A 17,639-nucleotide genomic window follows, 5' to 3' on the forward strand; every position below is an offset into this window, starting at 1 on the left:
GCTGTACACATCATGAAACCAAAGGAAACCTTCCAGCGTGGTAACAGAATAATGCACGTTGCACTGACTACAGTATAAGAGGGGAATGCAATTGTGCAAAAGCCTGTGAGTCCTCTGTGTACTGGCCATCCCTTCCATTGGGAACTTACTAATCGCAGACTCAATTAAGCCAAGTGGACCCAGATAGGATCTTCTTTTCAGGGTGGACTGGAGCACCTGTTTACTCCTGGTCTGGTACCATAATAAAGCAGCCCCTTTCACTTTGCGCTTACCTTGAAAATTAAATCCTTTTTCCCGTACCGCAGCTCTTTCAGTTGAGCCTGGATTTTTTTGGACTGCAAGTAGAAGATAAGAAAATAAGTGTTAGCTTATTCAAATAGTGAAATTGGTTTTAGATCACGTAGAAGGATTTCTCCGGATCCAGCGGAGCACACCTTTGTGCGTGTTACTTGGACAAAGCTCCGGCTCAAAGGAGGGACCTACAGAGAGCAAGAACATGTAAAATCTCCCATTCAGTGAACTGCAAAGCCCACACAATTATTCAGTCATGCACTGGCTACTTGCCCACTGTCTAAAGCCCTATTCCCACTCCCACTCCACACAACCTCTACCACACATGCAGTTCCCTGGTAGCACCCCTCCCTTCTCATCTGGATGGCGACACACACTCACACATACAGGCACACACAGAGCTCAGACAGTCTGCAAAATACATGGCTTTCCCTGGCCTCCGACTTTAACTGCAGCACACGTGTGCACAAACACACACGGTGCCCAGCTATCCTTGACATTACACTACTATTGTTACACATCGGTAAGCTCATGGACGCACATGGGGGTTGGTTCCCTGGTGCTGGAGATTACAGTCAGTCCTCTTGGGGCCTTTGCACTAATAAGAGTTGAACAGGTGTTTTCGTCCTCCGGGAAAGTAACTTCTTTAAACAAAAGGTGGATAGCGTGAAAGGGCAGAAAGCTCTATTTTAAAATAATACATAAAAAGCACATGTTTTAAAAGACTACATAAAAAGGTGAGAGTGAAATGAGGTAAGGGACAGATCAAATTTTACTGGGGGGGGGTGTGGTCCAAAATAGTGAAACATTTATTTTTGCTTTGGGGGCACAGGGACACAGGGAAGGGTAATGCATGTTTTCCCCCTGGTTTACTTTTACTCTTCTGCTCATATTTTCCCTATAAACAATGGCTTGACTTACCTTTGATATTACCCTAATAAAGATTAGATACGTTTGTGAAGGTTTGGTATGGTGTGGCTATTATTCAGCTTAAACTACTGCAGGCCTATGATATGAATATCATATAGTGAACACCTAAGCCTATTGGCCTTTGCATGCAATGCCCTCATACATTTAGTGCTAAAATCTTTGAGAACTGAACAGTGAGGTGGACAACTATTGTTTTAGGAAAGTAGCCTAAAACCCCTCCCAAAATATAGGCAATAAAGTTTTGCTACATAGTAATTTTGTAATTTTGGCTGTTTTTATAGGACACGTAAATATGACTAATTTAGCCAACATCCCGTGTTTAGTGATGCTGCTGGCTGCGCCAGGTTGGATCTGAATGCATATGGATGTCCATTACATTTCTCAAATGTCCGGAAAATGTCAATATTCCCTCTCATGTTGTCCGGCGCCAAATTTTCCTAAAGGAAATTCTGAAAAGGCATGTTGTTTTCATTAAGATTTTAGAATACTCACATGAAATTCTGTCGCCAATTGGATGGAATCGTAGCTATAGACACCCTAAAGACTCTGATAAGTGTGCAAGTCCAGTGTCACTTTGATTATGCCTGCACTTCATGGTTCACCAGCAGCCCCAAACATCTAAGCTACCAGCCAAACAAGCTTGTATGAATTGTACTCTCCCCTCATACTCATCTGGAGGTTGAGCATTTTCTTCATCTCTATCTCTATAATGTGTCTATCTACGTAATTGTATATGTATTTATGTATAGAATAGGGACCACAATAAGTCCCTGACTGTATTGTGCAATCCCGGTCACTTAAACTATCTTTGAGTATACAGTTAGAAGTTTAAATACACTTAGGTTGGAATCATTCAAACTCGTTTTTTAACCACTACACAAAGGTTAGGACATCTACTTTGCGCATGACATAAGTCATTTTTCCTACAATTGTTTACAGACAGATTATTTCACTTATAACTCACTGTATCACAATTCCAGTTGGTCAGAAGTTTACATACACTAAGTTGACTGTGCCTTTAAACAGCAAGGAAAAATCCAGAAAATTATGTCATGGCTTTACAAGCTTCTGATAGGCTAATTGACATCATTTGAGTCAATTGGAGGTGAACCTGTGGATGTATTTCAAGGCCTACCTTCAAACTCAGTGCCTCTTTGCTTGACATCATGGGAAAATAAAAAAAAAAGATTGTAGACCTCCATAAGTCTGGTTCATCCTTGGGAGCAATTTCCAAACACCTGATGGTACCACATTCATCTGTACAAACGATAGTACGCAAGTATAAACACCATGGGACCACGCAGCCGTCATACCACTCAGTAAGGAGATGCGTTCTGTCTCCTTAGAGATGAACGTACTTTGGTGCAAAAAGTGCAAATCAATCCCAGAACAACAGCAAATGACTATATCTATATCCACAGTAAAATGAGTCCTATATCGAAACAACCTGAAAGGCCGCTCAGCAAGGAAGAAGCCACTGCTCCAAAACCGCCATAAAAAAGCCAAACTACGGTTTGCGACTGCACATGGGGACAAAGATCGCACTTTTTGGTGAAATGTCCTCTGGTCTGATGAAACAAAAATAGAACTGTTTGGCCATAATGACCATCGTTTTGTTTGGAGGAAAAAAGGGGGGGCTTGCAAGCCGAAGAACACCATCCCAACCGTGAAGCACGGGGGTGGCAGCATCATGTTGTGGGGGTGCTTTGCAGCAGGAGGAACTGGTGCACTTCACAAAATAGATGGCATCCTGAGGTAAGAAAATGATGTGGATATATTGACGCAACATCTCAAGACATCAGTCAGGAAGTTAAAGCTTGGTCGCAAATGGGTCTTCCAAATGGACAATGACCCCAAGCATACTTCCAAAGTTCTGGAAAAATGACGTTAGGACAACAAAGTCAAGGTATTGGAGTGGCCATCACAAAACCCTGACCTCAATCCTATAGAAATTTTGTGGGTAGAACTGAAAAAGCGTGTGCGAGCAAGGAGGCCTACAACCCTGACTCAGTTACACCTGCTCTGTCAAGAGGAATGGGCCAAAGTTCAACTAGCTTATTGTGGGAAAGTTGTGGAAGGCTATCCGAAATGTTTGACCCAAGTTAACCAATTTAAAGGCAATGCTACCAAATACTAATTGAGTGTATGTAAACGTCTGACCCGCTTGGAATGTGATGAAATAAATAAAAGCTGAAATAAATAATTATCTCTATTATTATGTGACATTTCACATTCTTAAAATAAAGTGGTGAACCTAACTGACCTAAGACTGTATGTGTATTTTTTTTAAATGACAATTAAAATCAATCCCTCAATCAATCCAAACTATACAGCGGAAAATTGACGAATGCAAAGAGACATCTGTTACAAAACACCAAAATGTCCAAAATACTGGGTAAGCCTACAAGGTAGGGATGTATTTTCTGTTTGTCGAGATTGACATTTATTGTGGTGTTGAAAATGCAAACAATGATATTGAAGTGCCCAAAGTCAGTATGCTTTGTTTGTTGGTTGTGTGGTACATTAGTACAGAAACCTGTTGATGGAAAATTCGTTGCCTATATTTTATATAATTATCAAAATCAAAATCTTGAAAATCTGATTTCCCCCTTGCTGATCATTGTCTGCAGCCGGATCTGATCGTAGTGTAATGAAACAGGCAGGGAGAGTGAGCTCGTCTGTGGTGGTCGAAATATCAACCTTCTGGCCAGTAGCCCTCCGCGGCATCGAATGTGCCACAAAATCATGCTGATGTGGCAAAGTTGATATCCATGTCTATAAACACAGGGTTGCAGTTACTGTTATTTGTTATCATAAACATTATTTTGAGTTCATTCTACGAGTGGGGAGGAATTTACATTTATTTGACAGTACAAGGGGAGGGTAGTGTGAAAATATTTTTTACTTTGGGTAGAGGGCTGCAATTTCTTCTTATGACGCCTTGAGTTGGACCAGTCCCCCCACCCCCACCCTAGTACATTTCGATCTGTCCCTTAGCGTTTCATGTTTTGTCAGTTTGTTTAAGCTCTTCAAGTTTGTTTCAACTAGAATAAACTGGGCACTGAATGTCAAAAGTGAGTTGAAATGGTAACCCAAGGACAGTTAACTTTTCATTGGTCTTAGACTTGAGTGATTGTTATTAACAACCAATGTTGTTAATCCATTTTGTAACATGTCGAAGTGCATGCTCTGAGTTCATGTCCTGGTAATCCATCTGGCCCGCGGCCTTGTGAATGTTGACCTGTTTAAAGGTCTTGCTCACATTGGTTACGGGGAGCGTGATCACACAGTCGTCCGGAAGAGCTGGTGCTCTCATGCATGCTTCAGTGTTGCTTGCCTTGAAGCGAGCATAAAAGTAATTTAGCCTGTCTAGTAGGCTTGCGTCACTGGGCAATGCTCAGCTGATTTTCCCTTTCTAGGCAGTAATAGTTTGCAAGCCCTGCCACATGTGAAGGGAAATCTTAACTCTACAGCATTCAATAACATTCAAGACGATTCTGTGCTTCCAACTTTGTGGCAACAGTTTGGGGAAGTCCCTTTCCTGTTTCAGCATGACAATGCCCCCCGTGCACAAAGCGAAGTCCATACAGAAATGGTTTGTCGAGATCAATGTGGAAGAACTTGACTGGCCTGCACAGAGCCCTGGCCTCAACTTCATCGAACACCTTTGGGATGAATTGGTGCGCCGTGCCTGACCTCACTAATGCTTTTGTGGCTGAATGGAAGCAAGTCCCCACGGCAATGTTCCAACATCCAGTCGAAAGCCTTCCCAGAAGAGTGGAGGCTGTTATAGCAGCAAAAGGGGACCAACTCCATATTAATGCCCATAATTTTGGAATGAGATGTTCGCCAAGCAGGTGTCCACATACTTTTGGTCATGTAGTGTACGATCAGCTGTTTGGCCATTGAAAGTGTCCATTGACAGCAGGATCAAGATGATAGGAAGTGTACCGGTCAAGCTTTGAAGGGTTTTGGTTTCTCTTCAGTGAGTATGTTACTGAGGAAAGAAGTATATATGTCACACCTCCCTCAAATGACTGGAGAAGCTGCTGGGACTTGAAAAAACATTGACTTTTTGAATAGACAAAAATACACACAGGGAAAAGCCTAATTGCACACAACATATTGTGTTGCTTATCGTCAGCATCCTCGAAAAACCTTGTATGTCCATATTTGCCTATTTTTTAATCCTTTTTACATAGACTGAACGTAATCATTCCCCTCCATGTGCTGTGAAAGTTTCATGACTGGAGGACCAATCAAAGCAATTCCAAAATATCACACTGCTTTTTCAATTGCTGAAAAGTGAACTGTACAAAGTTATCCAAGGCACCGCTGGTTGTTTTTGCTGGGTAGGCTGTTCTAAGGGGCTTGTGTGCAGGAGAGATTCAGCCACTTGGGACACTATTAAAGTTAAACAAAAAGTGATTATTCATTATTAAAAGCTAAAGATTTTTGCCAGCCTTCATGACAAGCACTCTTATGAAGGCTGCAATGCCAAAATATATATATTTTTAAATAATATATGCATGATCAGAGTAAATGCATGTAAAGTGAGGGACAGTCTAATCAATGAAGACTTGGGCCCCAATTCAATCCAACTGAATTGTGACCTTTTTAATTTTTGTATTTTTTAAAACCTGTTCATCGGTGTGATTGAAAGGGCTTACCTCTTCTGCATGGACATCACACAGTTTGTTGCCAGATAGCAGTTTATTTTTCAAGCTCTTGTTCTGCAAAAAAAATAAAAAAATAAAAAGGTGGTATTAGTTAAGGGTTGATGAGAGAAAATCATTGATAACATTTAGTAATGGCTTGCACTGCTTTTCTGTTTCATCCGCAGCGACAAATGTAATTACATTAGACGCTCATACAAGCCAGTTTCGATTCATCAGGCCTAAGTATTGACTACAGAACACATTTACAACAGCAAATGCATTCATCAATGATCTAATTAGCTAATCCAGAGCCTATTCTTCAACCACTCTCTGTTTAACACATGCAGTACGAGAGTAACACGACTCAACATTGACTAATCACTCATGAACATGAAGCAATGGAAATGACTGATAGCATGAGAGAGACATATACAGGTGCACTATTGTACAACATTGTTCCTTCACTCACACAGATTCATCAGAACAACATGTGTAGGGACACAACTCAGAGCAGTGGTGCTGACTGACTGGCATGCAGTAAGAGGTAAGAGGTGGCCTTACAAAGAACAAGTTTTCTGTACCAGGGAGTAGCCCTCTTCCTTAGAATTGCTACATATGTTGGTCATAGAATTATGAAACATGTTGGTTCCAATTTTGGTTTTGGGAAACTGGTCAGAATTGAAGAAATTATGGATGGCTCTAAATACAGGGAATTCTTGCTGGAAACCTTTTTCAGTCTTCCAGAAATTTGAGATTGGGACAGAGGTTCACCTTCCAGCAGGACAATGACCATACTGCTAAAGCAACACTCGAGTGATTTAAGGGGAAACATTTAAATGTCTTGGAATGGCCGAGTCGAAGCCCAGACTTCAATCCAATTGAGAATCTGTGGTATCATAAAGATTGCTGTACACCAGCGGAACCTATCCAAATTGAAGGAGCTGGAGCAGTTTTGTCTTGAAGAATGGGCAAAAATCCCAGTGGCTAGATGTGCCAAGCTTATAGAGACATACCTCCAAGAGACTTGCAGCTGTAACTGCTGCAAAAGGTAGCTCTACAAAGTATTGACTTTGTGGGGTGAATAGTTATGCATGCTCAAGTTTTTTTATGTTCTTGTTTGTTTCACAATAAAACATGTTTTGTATCTTCAAAGTAGTAGGCATGTTGTGTAAATCAAATGATACAACCCCCCCCAAAATACATTTTCATTCCAGGTTCTAAGGCAACAAAACAGGAAAAATGCCAAGAGGGGTGAATACTTTCGCAAGCCACTGTATCACTTTTTCATTTATTTTACTCTCTCTCCCGCTTTTCTCTTTCTCTCTATGAAACACACACACACACACTGAATTAATGAGGTGGAATGACAGCGCTATGTGATTTAATGAGCTAGAATTGGCCGGGATTCCAGTCCAGACACTTACGCCTCCTCTCCTCTCTAAAGAAAGGGTACTGTGGCTGGGAGAAATGGCAGCTGTCATACAAGGTGACGTGTGCCTGCCTGAGAACAGACCCACAGTGAAATTTTGATCCAGTAGAGCTCATATGTCATGGAGTATTATGCTAAATGAGATCCAGTGAACCGCAAATGTCATAATATATTATGAACCAAGTGTTGCCATATTGGGAATCATGCATGAACTTTATGATAAAAAAAGTGTGCGAGACATTACTGATTATGATCATACTTTCCTCTATATTTATTGTTCGCACTTACGCGAACAATATCATTTTATTTGTATGTATCCTTTTTTTCCCTCGCTGTATTAATAAAATTAATACATATTTTTGTTTGACCTTTTAAGCTGTTCAGTGTGCTTATGTATTGGTCATCAAGCAAGCAATGCAGCATGACTATTGTAAAGCACAACTAAGACATAACATTAATAAGTTCAAATTATTCTGACAATTTTGTGAATGGAGGGGTAGATAGAGGACCACCTTATTTTCTTCCTCTTCAGTATATTAAAGGGATACTTCAGGATTTTGGCAAGGAGGCCCTTTATCTACTTCCACAGAGTAAGATGAACTTGCTGATAACACTTTTATGTCTCTGTGTACAGTTTGAAGGAAGTTGCTCACTAGCGTTAGCTCAATTGCTAAATAGCATTAGTGCAATGACTGGAAGTCTATGGTAAATGCTAGCATGCTAGTCGATTGCACTAACGCTAGTTAGCATTGGCATGGAAAACTACCTCTAACTTCCTTCATACTGGATGCAGAGACTTGAAAATGGTATCCATGAGTTCTGACTCTCTGGAAGTAGATAAAGGGCTTCATTGCCAAAATGCCAAAGTATCCCTTTAAGGTTTCAAACACAATATGACAAATTCTGTGATGAGATTTGACATTTGGACTTAAATATTATAATTCGCTACAACAACAAAGTTTGAAGGTCAGGGAATCCAGGCTAATCAGCAAAATAATGCTGCGGAAATGCCTCAAGGTATCTCTCTCGAACTTGTTAAAGTTGCAGGTGCAGATGCTCGCTAGAGGATGATTGGACGAGACACGTGTCACCCTCATCTAAACGGTCACCAATAAAAGCATCTGGCAGACCATACTAAACTTCCATTTACCCCTCAGGACTCTTCATACACTGTTTCCGCCTGTCAGAGTGATCTCCTTCACACTCGCTGCAAAGAGTTTGAGCAGCTTATGGATCAGCTGTCTCCTACAGAAGCTCCACTCTTAGCGACTGTCATATCAAAGCGGAGGCGTGGTCTGTGTCGATCACTCAATCATTCTCTAGCCTTAATCCTAAAATGCACATCCTCAGCCCTAAAAGTCAATTATAGAAGATGAGATTACAGCGAATTGCAGCCATACAGATTTTCTGGTGACATGATCGATTGAAACGGATCCTTGGAAGGGCTGATGTGAAAGGAGCATGGTTTGTAAATGACTGCAACAAAGAGTTTTCTGCAAATGCAAATGACCGCATCACACTCACGGACACCATATTTTAATTCCGTTGCCGTGAACAATCGATCCAAACTCGAGTCGAAGTTTAAAAAAGAAGAACAAGAATAAGGTCAAGAACAAGACCTCTACAGGCTAATATTTTATTCAAAAAGGAAAAACATGTAGCTTAGCTGAGGTCTGATTCTAATTGGAGAGGAAAGCGTCAAACCTTTTAAGGGAATTGGCGGAGTCAAGGTCTTTACAAAGAGCTCATCAGAGCACCGGATCAAGTAGAAACTCAGACGTCATTGTAAATAAGAATTTGTTCTTAACTGACTTGCCTAGTTAAATAAAGGTTAAATAAAATACATGTAAAAAAAATCTGAGTGTCCTGTCTTATACTCTTAACAGATCGCTTAACAAATCAAATTCTCGGAGAGAAATACAAAATGGTCGCACTTTACACTAAGGGGTGGTTTCCCGGACACAGACTAAGCCCAAAACACACATTTATTGGAGAATATATTGATGCTTTTTAGTGCATGCTTAATCTGCATCTGGGAAACCACCTCCTTGTGTGCAAAAAAAATATGTAAATACAGTATAGTTACAGCGTACCAATTACTATTACTATATTACCAATTGAAATGTATATGGCGATACATAGTTTGCCACCAAAAAAATCTTTAATTAGAGGAAAAGCTGATGGCCTTCAATGCCAGACCTTTCTAGCTACGGTATCAACATGGGCCCTGCCTACAAAGTGTCCCTGATATTGAAAAAAAAACAAGGCTCAAGATGAATCAGCATCTGCAAGGCCCCATATTACTCATTAATATGGTAATAGGGACAGATGCTCAAGCCAGGGTGGCCCACTATCTACTCTCCTGTTTGCATATTGATCTCAAGCTCCTTGCTAATTCAATAAGGTACTGGCGATAATATGGGAATAAAAATAGTAGACACAACCCAGTTAAAGTTGAAGTCAGAAGAATACATATACCTTAGCCAAACACATTTAAACTCAAGTTTTTCACAATTCCTGATATTTAATCCTAGTAAAACCCTGTCTTTGGTCAGTTAGGATCACCCTTTTATTTTAAGAATGTGAAATGTCAGAATAATAGTAGAGAGAATGATTTATTTGAGCTTTAGTTTCTTTCATCACATTCCCAGTGGATCAGAAGTTTACATACACTCAATTAGTATTTGGTAGCATTTTCTTTAAATTGTTTAACGGGCAACAGCAACAGCGGCGCAAAGAGGAATGGACATGGGACGATGTATTGATGGCAAGGGTTGCTACACATGGGAGGAGATCCTGGCGCGAAAGGATCACCTTCCATGGGAACAGGTGGAGGCAGCTAGGAGAGCAGAGGCAGCCGGAGAGAGGAGCCGGCGATATGAGGGAACACGGCTGGCAAGGAAGCCAGAGACGCAGCCCCAAAAATTTCTTGGAGGGGGGCACACAGGAAGTATGGCGAAGCCAGGTAGGAGACCTGAGCCAACTTCCTGTGCTTACCGGAGGGCTAGAGAGACCGGGCAGGCACCGTGTTATGCTTTGGAGCGCACGGTGTCCCCAGTGCGGGTGCATAGCCCGGTGCGGTACATTCCAGCTCCGCGTATCGGCCGGGCTAGAGTGGGCATCGAGCCAAGTGCCATGAAGCCGGCTCTACGCATCTGGTTTCCAGTGCGTCTCCTTGGGCCGGCTTACATGGCACCGCCTTGCGCACGGTGTCCCCGGGTTCGCCTGCATAGCCTGCATAGCCCAGTGCGGGCTATTCCACCTCGCCGCACTAGCAGGGTGACCGGGACCATTCAACCGGGTAAGGTTGGGCAGGCTCGGTGCTCAAGAGCTCCAGTGCGCCTGCACGGTCTGGTCTATCCGGTACCACCTCCATGCACCAGCCCTCCGGTGGCAGCCCTCCGCACCAGGCTGTCTCTCCGTCTCATCCTTACAGGTGCTCCTGCCTGTCCAGCGCTGCCGGAGCCTTCCTCCTCTCCAGCGCTGCCGGAGTCTCCCGCCTCTCCGGCGCTGCTAGAGCCTACCTCCTCTCTAGCGCAGCCGGAGTCTCCCGCCTGTTCGGCGCTGCCAGAGCTCCCGCCCCTCAGTCCAGAGGCACCAGAGCTCCTCACACCCTGACCATAGTTTGCTTTGTATGTTTCTATGTTTTGTTTGGTCAGGGTGTGATCTGAGTGGGCATTCTATGTTGTGTGTCTAGTTTGTCTGTTTCTGTGTTTGGCCTGATATGGTTCTCAATCAGAGGCAGGTGTTAGTCATTGTCTCTGATTGGGAACCATATTTAGGTAGCCTGTTTGGTGTTGGGTTTTGTGGGTGATTGTTCCTGTCTCTGTGTTTGCACCAGATAGGGCTGTTTTGGGTTTTGACATTTCTTGTTTTGTTAGTCTATTCATGTATAGTTTCTTTATTAAAGAACCATGAATAATAACCAAGCTGCGTTTTGGTCCGCCTCTCCTTCGACTCAAGAAAACCATTACACCCACAACAAGTTGGGTGAATTTTGGCCCATTCCTCCTGACAGAGCTGGTGTAACTGAGTCAGGTTTGTAGGCCTCCTTGCTCGCACATTCTTTTTCAGTTCTGCCTACAAATGTTCTATAAGATTGAGGCCAGGGCTTTGTGATGGCCACTCCAATACCTTGACTTTGATGTCCTTAAGCCATTTTGCCACAACTTTGGAAGTATGCTTAGGGTCATTGTCCATTTGGAAGACCCATTTGCGACCAAGCTTTAACTTCCTGACTGATGTCTTGAGATGTTGCTTCAATATATCCACATAATTTTCCTACCTCATGATGCCATCTATTTTGTGAAGTTCAGCAAAGCACCCCCAAAACATGATGCTGCCATCCCCGTGCTTCACGGTTGGGATGGTGTTCTTTGGCTTGCAAGCGTCCCCCTTTTTCCTCCGAACATAATGCGGGTCATTATGGCCAAACAGTTTTTGTTTCATCAGACCAGAGGACATTGCTCCAAAAAGTACAATCTTTGTCTCCCATGTGCAGTCGCAAACTGTAGTCTGGCTTTTTTATGGTGGTTTTGGAGCAGTAGCTTCTTCCTTGCTGAGCGGCCTTTCAGGTTAGGTCTCGTTTTACTGTGGATATAGATACTTTTGCACCTGTTTGCTCCAGCATCTTCACAAGGTCCTTTGCTGTTGTTCTGGGATTGATTTACACTTTTTGCACCAAAGTATGTTCATCTCTAGGAGACAGAACGCGTCTCCTTCCTGAGCGGTATGACGGCTGCGTGGTCCCATGGTGTTTATAATTGCATACTATTGTTTGTACAGATGACCGTGGTACCTTCAGGCATTTGTATATTGCTCCCAAGGATGAACCAGACTTGTGGAGGTCTACAATTTTGTTTCTGAGGTCTTGGCTGATTTCTTTTGATTTTTCCATGATGTCAAGCAAAGAGGCACCGAGTTTGAAGGTAGGCCTTGAAATACATCTACAGGTACACCTGACTCAAATGATGTCAATTAGCCAATCAGAAGCTTGTAAAGCCATGACATAATTTTCTGGAATTTTCCTTGCTGTTTAAAGGCACAGTCAACTTAGTGTATGTAAACTCCTTACCAACTGGAAATGTGATTCTGTAAAAAAATGTGGGAAAATTACTTGTGTCATGCACAAAGTAGATGTCCTTACCAACTTGCCAAAACTATAGTTTGTTAACGGGAAATGTGTGGAGTGGTTGAAAAACTAGTTTTGATGACTCCAATCTAAGTGTATGTAAACTTCCGACTTCAACTGTATATATGCAGATGACATTGATCATTAATTATAACAGGACAGGAAGGATATATCTCTGTTCTGTACTGTAATTGATTTAAAAACATGTCAGCAATTTCCCCAGGCTTAAGACAGGAACTTCTGTTATTATACGGTTATTTTAGAGATCCATTTATTTAAGCCTTTAGAAAGTCAATGCCGATGGTTTGTCACAACGAGATTACAATGTGTCTGAAATCTAAGAAAATGACTTCCATCTAGCCTCAATGGCATTGCAGAGTGTAGTAAAAACAATAAGAGTGGACAAATGACATATGTTGTGTGATGGGATATGACGAAATTAGGATACCACTCTGACTTACACAGTAGGAATGCACAACAGATGAACCCTCTGTATCTAGTGAAAAAAGACACCCAAAGATGTTGAGATATTTTTCATGACACACAGTGTAGGATATAGCCAAGATTTGAAATGTCAAAGGTATAGCCGTCAAAGTAGTTATCAGACGCCACTATCCACTACTGATGACCCCTCTGTATCAAGCTACAATGACACTCAAATCTGGAGAGATAGATCTGGCAGAGGAAAAAGCCAATACTTCAAATGTCAACACCACAGCTACCAACTGATAGGGAAGCGCTGGCTCTACATAATGTACTTCTAAAGTGTTCACAGAGCCCATTTCCAGTGCTTCTGACTGCCAGCAGAAATCTCAGAGGTTCTGCCCAAACACAACTTCAATGAACTGTGTAAAACATTTTCAATTGTAACTCTCCCAAAGACCCATGTTTATTTTGAGCTTGATTTAAGTACAATTCGACTCCCTCCTACATAGGTCATGCTATTGGAAGCCTTTGTTGGCATAGTGATTGGTGTGATTCTGTGCCTTGCAAGTATTTTTAAAGACGCGATTGAGGATTTATACTGAACAAAAATATAAACGCAACATGTAAAGTGTTGGTCCCATGTTTCATGAGCTGAAATAAAATATCCCATAAATTTTCCATGCGCACAAAAAGTGTATTTATCTCAAATTTTGTGCATACATTTGTTTACATCCCTGTTAGTGAGCATATCTCATTTGTCAAGATAATCCATCCACCTGACAGGTGTGGCATATCAAGAAGCTGATTAAACAGGATGATCATTACACAGGTGCACCTTGTTCTGGGGACAATAAAAGGCCACTCTAAAATGTGCAGTTTTGGCACACAACACAATGCCACAGATGTCTCAAGTTTTCAGGGAGTGTGCAATTGGCATGCTGACTGCAGGAATATCCACCAGAGCTGTTGCCAGATAATTACATTTTTAATGTATCTACCATAAATCACCTCCAATGTAGTTTTTGACCAACCGGCCTCACATCTGCAGACCACATTGTAACCACGCCAGCCCAGGACCTCCACATCTGGCTTCTTCACCTTCAGGATCGTCTGAGACCAGCCATCCAGACAGCTGATGAGTATTTCTGTCTGTAATAAAGCCCTTTTGTGGGGAAAAACTCATTCTGGCTGGCTAGGCCTGGCTCCCCAGTGGGTGGGCCTGTCCCCCAAGTGGGTGGGCCTATGCTCTCCCAAGCCCACCCATTCATGTGAAATCCATAGATTGGGCCAAATTATTTTTTTTCAATTGACTGATTTCCTTATATGAACTGTAAAATCATTGACTGTGGCATACAAAGGACTGTATCCTTTCATTGCCTCATTTACAAGTCATTTAGACTAATCTGTTGTACAACATTACTGTAAAGAGTGCGCTGAGAGTCGGGAAGCAAGTTCAGGGAGTGAATACGTTTAATAATGTTGGTGACAGGTGTGCGCCATAAAGAGCAGCCAGATGACCTCCTGGTGACCTAGAGTCCGGAGAGGGAGCGCACGTGACAGTACCCCCTCCACGACGCGCGGCCCCTGCCGCAGGACGCTGACCAAGATGACGATCACGGAGATCAGGAGCAGACCGGTCCCCTCTGCCAAGGCACGGGAACCTGTAGATCCGGCTGATGCGCGGAGGCATGACAACCTAGAGTGCCGGAGAGAGAGCATACGTGACAGCACCCCCTCCCCGGCGCATTCGGCTCCAGCCGCAGGACGCCAACCAAAGGGACGACCCTGGGGATCAGGAGCGGACCGGTCGCCTCCGCTGAGGTGCAGAAACTTGGCGAACCGGCTGAGGCGTGAGAGCCTGATGAGCCGGCAGAGACCTCCCCGGTTCCCTTGGTCGAGGCACAGGAGCCTATCGAGCCAGCTGAGGCATGGGAGCCTATTGAACCAGCTGAGGTATGGCAGCCTGTCGAGCCAGCTGAGGCAAGGGAGCTTATCGATCCCGCTGAGGTGTGTAAACCCGTCGAGCCAGCTGAGGCAGGGGAACCTGTCGAACCCACCGAGGCATAGGAATCCGACAAACAGGCTGAGGCCTCCCAAGTATCTCCGATTTTGACAACCGGACCCGGCATCACCTCCAAAATTATGAATATTGTGGTAGCTTCTGGTCCAGGGCTACTATGCAGCTGTGGTAGAAAATCTTCCAAACCGTCGTGACTCCATTTATGATTGATTACTTTCTTCTCCTCTGCTCTGGGGCATTTGCCCTTAAGCTATAGGATTTTGCGCCAGCCACGCCGCAGCCAGTAACTACCCACTGACCCCAGGTTAGCCAATTAGAAGGTCCCACGACACCAGCCCAGCTCAAAGCCCCGAGGCTCTGACAAATTCAGCGCATCCAGTGGTATTAGTGCTCATAATAGGCCTCTCCACCAATTACATAATTCAACACTGACAGTATAAGGCCCTTAGTTGCCTATGGCTATCTGTGACCTCTGCAATCCAAAATGACAGCATCATATTGATTTAGAAAAAAGGATATCAAAACTAGTTCACGTGATGTCGATGACCATAGATATTGTATGATACGATTACTGAGGCATTACTCTTATAACAGTAACATAACATTTACAGGTCATGGTGATCATGAATTAGGAATGGGATCATGAATTAGGAATGAGTCAGTCATTGGCGGTAGGTGAGGAGAACAAAAGTACCTCCTGTTGCAGGTCCTTGATTATTTTGGTCTTTTTCTCCATCTCCATCTTGAGGAACTTGATCTGCAGGTGAAATAAATCAAAGTAAAGACATATTTGTTTTTACAGACTGTTTCTTACATTTAAATGATGACATTTACGTTAAGCTATCATGAAGGTAGTAACTGTCACCAACCATGCCACCTGCCTGCACTGGATTTCATCATACAGTATGTTGTTGCACTATCTTCAAAACAGATCTATACATCCCAAGGTCAAACAACTTCAAATGATTCTCTGCCTTTAAATCAGACATCCTGCTAATGCTCCAAGTGCCTCGGTGTGGTTATATTACACGTTTTACTGCTATTTTAGTTAGCTCCTCAAGATTCACCAAAACACATATAAAACGAAGTAAAACATTATGATTCACTGCTTGTTTAGACTATGATTTATCGTAAATGTGTGTATCTAGAAAGGGTAGGTTGACTGTTGGTGGGGTTGCTGTTGCTCATATTGGATGCATTTATGCCTGTGATGGGCGACTGACTATTTTCCACTGTGTGACTCATTTCATAGCCATATGCTCATTGTGTCAGAGTGATATCTTTGTTTATTGCAATCCCTATATCGCGAGCTCGGCATGTCTCTGTAGTGCAGCCATTCCCCTTGCCTTGTATTTTAACAAGCAGTCAGGCCTTAAACGGCTGATGCAGATAGCGGCCGCAGGACTACAACTGTAAGACTGGATAGCGGTGGGGGGGGGTTTATTCCAATCCCGATTCTGCTTTCTATTTCACCTCTGCGACGAAGGATTCTGAGGGAAAGGTTGTCCTTCAATGAGGCCATTGAGATTGTCCCAGGGAGGAAGGGGAGAGAATTCATTTCCCAGGTGACCTCAGCTCTGAAGGCACCCGGGAGACTGTAAACTGGGGCTAGGCGGTTGACACACGAATAACATCACAGTTCATGTTGATGTATTTGTAGTTCATGGCTCTGCCCATGGGTACGTCGATAACACATCCCAGCACAACGTTCCCTTTGGGCTGTGGCACGACACACTGAAATGATGGATAGAAAATATAAAACTGTAGCATTCTACATGGTTAAGATTTGACATTTTGAATTGTGTTATTACAGTATAATTCATTCATATGACGTACTGGTTAAATCAATGCAATAAGCCTGAGTAATGTTGGGAGAGTTTTGTGTGTTTCCAGAGCTGTTATATAATTAAACGGTATATTGCAATGCACAGCATGTGCAACTAGTGTTACAAATACGATGCCATATTTGTTGTGAAAGTGATGAAATAACCAGGTCAATCTTTTTCATCATGATGTAATACTTTTTGGAATAGCATGCCTCCCACTGGGAAATTCAATCATACATTTTTGTGTGTGGTTTATCTGTTGGAGTTTTCCTTGACCTACCTACATTGGTTCATCTTTTAACGTTTGTTTGCAGGCTGCATAACTTTACTGATGCCAGGTTCGTGGACCAGTCATACAGAGGTAATACAATTGGATCTGTGTTTAATTGACAGGCATCACAGAACCTTTTTGCTAAGAAAGTTATGAGATTTGGGCATCTAGTGTTGTTGCTACTGTCTTGTCTAAGGTACCATTTATTCATGATTGGTTAGTCATGATTGGGGGGCGTGCGCCTGTCATCTCACACCTATGTCATAATGTTATTCATTTTGTAAATAATTCTGACAGTAACCCTCCTTTTTCATTTCCACATGTAGCAGGGAAAGTGTTTGTGTTGTCCAATCTTCATGGTAGTAGGTGAGTCAGACAGACAATATAGTTATCATGCATCTAGTTAGACTATTTCTCAGCAGCGCCAGCCCGCCTCGGCCTCCTCATCTAATTGGCCTCCTCATCATCTCATCTAAAATCAAGTTTTAAAAAAATTGGTGAATCAGGTCAGATTCGGATGGAGAGTGAGTGCGTTGTTCAAGATGGATAAACAAAAGTCAAAACCAAGTGGTACACAAACTCCCCAAAAAGATTTATCTGATCAAGCTCATGCCAAATTACAGAAGATAACTACATCAGCAAAGCTACAATCGCCTC

At 42.7% G+C, this 17,639-nt stretch overlaps 1 protein-coding gene across 3 annotated transcripts in view; it reads right to left on the bottom strand.

Annotated features, from left to right (window-relative positions):
- The window catches only part of LOC118357566 (leucine zipper protein 2), a 164,931-nt gene that overhangs the window by 42,447 nt on the left and 104,845 nt on the right, over positions 1-17,639 (bottom strand). For all 3 annotated transcript variants that reach the window (XM_035734827.2, XM_035734813.2, XM_035734821.2), the window contains exons 5-7: positions 15,580-15,642; positions 5,892-5,954; positions 273-335 (exon numbers count right to left, since the gene is read on the bottom strand). In XM_035734827.2, the coding sequence (XP_035590720.1) occupies positions 273-335; positions 5,892-5,954; positions 15,580-15,642 (189 nt within the window). The remainder of the gene's footprint in view (positions 1-272; positions 336-5,891; positions 5,955-15,579; positions 15,643-17,639) is intronic.

The sequence above is a fragment of the Oncorhynchus keta genome, chromosome 2, assembly GCF_023373465.1.
Source record: "Oncorhynchus keta strain PuntledgeMale-10-30-2019 chromosome 2, Oket_V2, whole genome shotgun sequence".
NCBI lineage: Eukaryota > Metazoa > Chordata > Actinopteri > Salmoniformes > Salmonidae > Oncorhynchus > Oncorhynchus keta.